Genomic DNA, 2,490 nt, shown 5'->3' with positions numbered 1-2,490 from the left:
ATTTTTCCCATGCCTTGCTGATAAAAGGCACATTTGGGAGAATGAGAACCTAGAGAGTCACTCAGGGATATCTAGAGTTGGTTTCATGGTGAGGATCTCAGCAAAGACAGGGGAGCCAAAGCAAGCACATGATACGGGGCTGAGGCTGGGGCAGGTATCAGGATTCCAGTACGCTTGAGCTTAGCAGAGGCTAAATAGAAAGGTGTCAGGGGTTAGAAAGCATGGCCACAGAGAAAAAAGAACAATCTGAAGCATGCTTAGAGATACCTGCATTCGTTCAGCCTTAACCTTGTGGTTGAAGGACAGTTGTTTTATCTTCCTGAATTCAGCAGGTCGAGAGATAGCTCAATCACAAATTCATGGGTATTGGGTAGGTCTGAATTAGCAGAACTTTTTATTCATTCACTATTAAAGCAGCCTTGCAATTAGCTGCTGCTCTACTAAGCTTGGGTCACTGTATCTGGTAGGCCAAGAGTAAAGAATGGGGATTATATTTCTTTAATTCCTAGTCCAATAAGTATAGGCTGTGAGACATAGAGAAACAATGGACTAACATATCTGCTGGATAGGCAAGATTTTTTTTTGTACTTATTGGAAAGGTTATTAGTTAAATAATGAATTGGATCTGAATCTTGTCATGAGAAGAGAGACCTTCAGCTCACATTTGAAAACCTGGTATCTTCCATCAGTGCTAGCTTACCCATAAAAGTAGAAAGAAAAGGGGAGGGGAGAAAATACACCTTCTACATATGGTGGGTTTTCAGAGAGCTACACTTTTTGTAGTAGTGATTGTCTTTGAGAAAGAGATTACTATGACGTCAACAAATTCTGGTTTGGTCAATCCTCAGGATCTGTTTTGGTTTTATAGAGGTCTAAATTAACATTGTGAGGCTGGACTAACATCTACGTCTGGGCTGGGATCCCTGAAGAGCATTTGGGTAAAGACGGACCAATAGAGGACAAATCTTAGGGCCTAACAGGGTGGATCTGACTCATCAGCACAGGGTTTATTAAAGCACTACAAATCACCTTAGACAGTGCAGGCAAATGCCACTTACCTCACCATCCAGGAACCTGTGGCTCAGGACCCATGAAGAAAAGCCTTGGGTCTCAAATGAAAATGCCCAGTATGAAGCCATTGCAATGTGGTTGAATGAAATGCAAATTTAATTGGAGAAAAAAATCTAGATGATTTCATCCTGTATTCAGAGACAATCCACTTCTGAGGATCTTTCTCTTTCTCCTCCCTAGATCCGCTACATTCTAAATCTTAGTCCAGTCTTGAGTAAGCTCTTTCACTGTATCTGACTGGGAGCAAGGTATTTCTAGTCTTTCCATGTGGTTTCAATTACATCACACTCAGATATATCCTGGGTCCCTTCATTGAGTGTGACTGCTCTGGAAAAGTGTCTTGTAACTTCATTTTGGCAGAAAGTAGAATTTGCTATGGTTTTCCTGACAGGGGGCTGAGTGTTGGACTAAGTCTAGCATGAGGGAGGAATAGGAGAAAGAGAAATTAATGTTAACCACCTGGACATAATTTGTCAAATAGAGACCAAAGTCACTGCCCATTAGAAGGCACCTCAGAGAAAGAGCTGAGTGGGTGGTGGATGGAGGAATGGTGGTGGTCAATAAGGGGTTATTATGGCAAATGTTAATAGGAAGATGAACATGAACAGCAACATTGCAGAAAGCACGAGGCAAAGGATGAGGTGTGTCCTGGGTGTATGAGGACTGCTTTGAAAACTCATCTGGTCTCCTCTTGGTCGTTGACGCTCCTACAACAAGCAAGAGGAAAGGGACATGGTGTCAGCAATCCACATTCCATCACTCATAATTCCCTGTGAGTGTTCAATTCCAGGCTCTCCCCTCCCCTTCTTCGGTGAGACCATTTTGGCTTTCCTGGGGGTGGGAGCAACACAGACACAGATGCTCAAAGCTACAGTTGGACCAGGGGATGATCAGTCTTACCAGCAGGTGGCGAAATATGAATACACTCCAAATTGGCTGGTCTGAACAGACTATTCCTTAAGAAGTCACTTTTCTGGCAAAGTGGAATTTGTGGTATTAGGAGGTCAAACCAGAAAGTGTTGCTTCCACCCATAGCTGAGGTCCAGGAGGTTACATTATGGATAAATCTTTCTAACCTAGCTGTTCTGTTTAGGACAATGACAACCAATTGCTCACGAGGCACTGCAGAAAGTCTGCTCTTGTAATCTCTGTGTTGTTCTCAGCAAGTGCCATTCTGATACCATTATAACATCACTCTGTTTTTAGGGGAAGGGGCAGCTAGTGGAAGATCTTGAGTCAGGGGTGGGGAGCTGAGTAATGTCTGGTGTAGCCACTGTCCCACTGTGTAGATTTAGAGACACACTGACAGTGAAATTGGAGACCCGAACCCCAGGCAAAGCACGAATGGGACTCCTATTACTTACCCATATCTCAACTCCCCAATAAGAACCAATGTGAAAATGCTTTGATTCTCCTGGG

General features: G+C 43.4%; 1 protein-coding gene across 1 annotated transcript; it reads right to left on the bottom strand.

Moving 5' to 3' along the window:
* Nucleotides 1-1,147: 1,147 nt before the first annotated feature.
* On the bottom strand, nt 1,148-2,239 carry LOC105527077. Its single transcript, XM_011963264.1, has 2 exons — nt 1,972-2,239; nt 1,148-1,778 (listed from the first exon to the last, which is right to left on the bottom strand). Exons 1-2 carry the CDS (start codon nt 2,102-2,104, stop codon nt 1,420-1,422), a joined length of 492 nt encoding a protein of 163 aa, XP_011818654.1. The 5' UTR covers nt 2,105-2,239; the 3' UTR covers nt 1,148-1,419.
* Between the last annotated feature and the right edge of the window lie 251 nt (nt 2,240-2,490).

The sequence above is a fragment of the Colobus angolensis genome, unplaced genomic scaffold, assembly GCF_000951035.1.
Source record: "Colobus angolensis palliatus isolate OR3802 unplaced genomic scaffold, Cang.pa_1.0 Scaffold61, whole genome shotgun sequence".
Taxonomy (NCBI): domain Eukaryota; kingdom Metazoa; phylum Chordata; class Mammalia; order Primates; family Cercopithecidae; genus Colobus; species Colobus angolensis.
The sequence above is the reverse complement of the archived record's forward strand: the minus strand, read 5'-3'. Positions and strand labels throughout refer to the sequence as shown.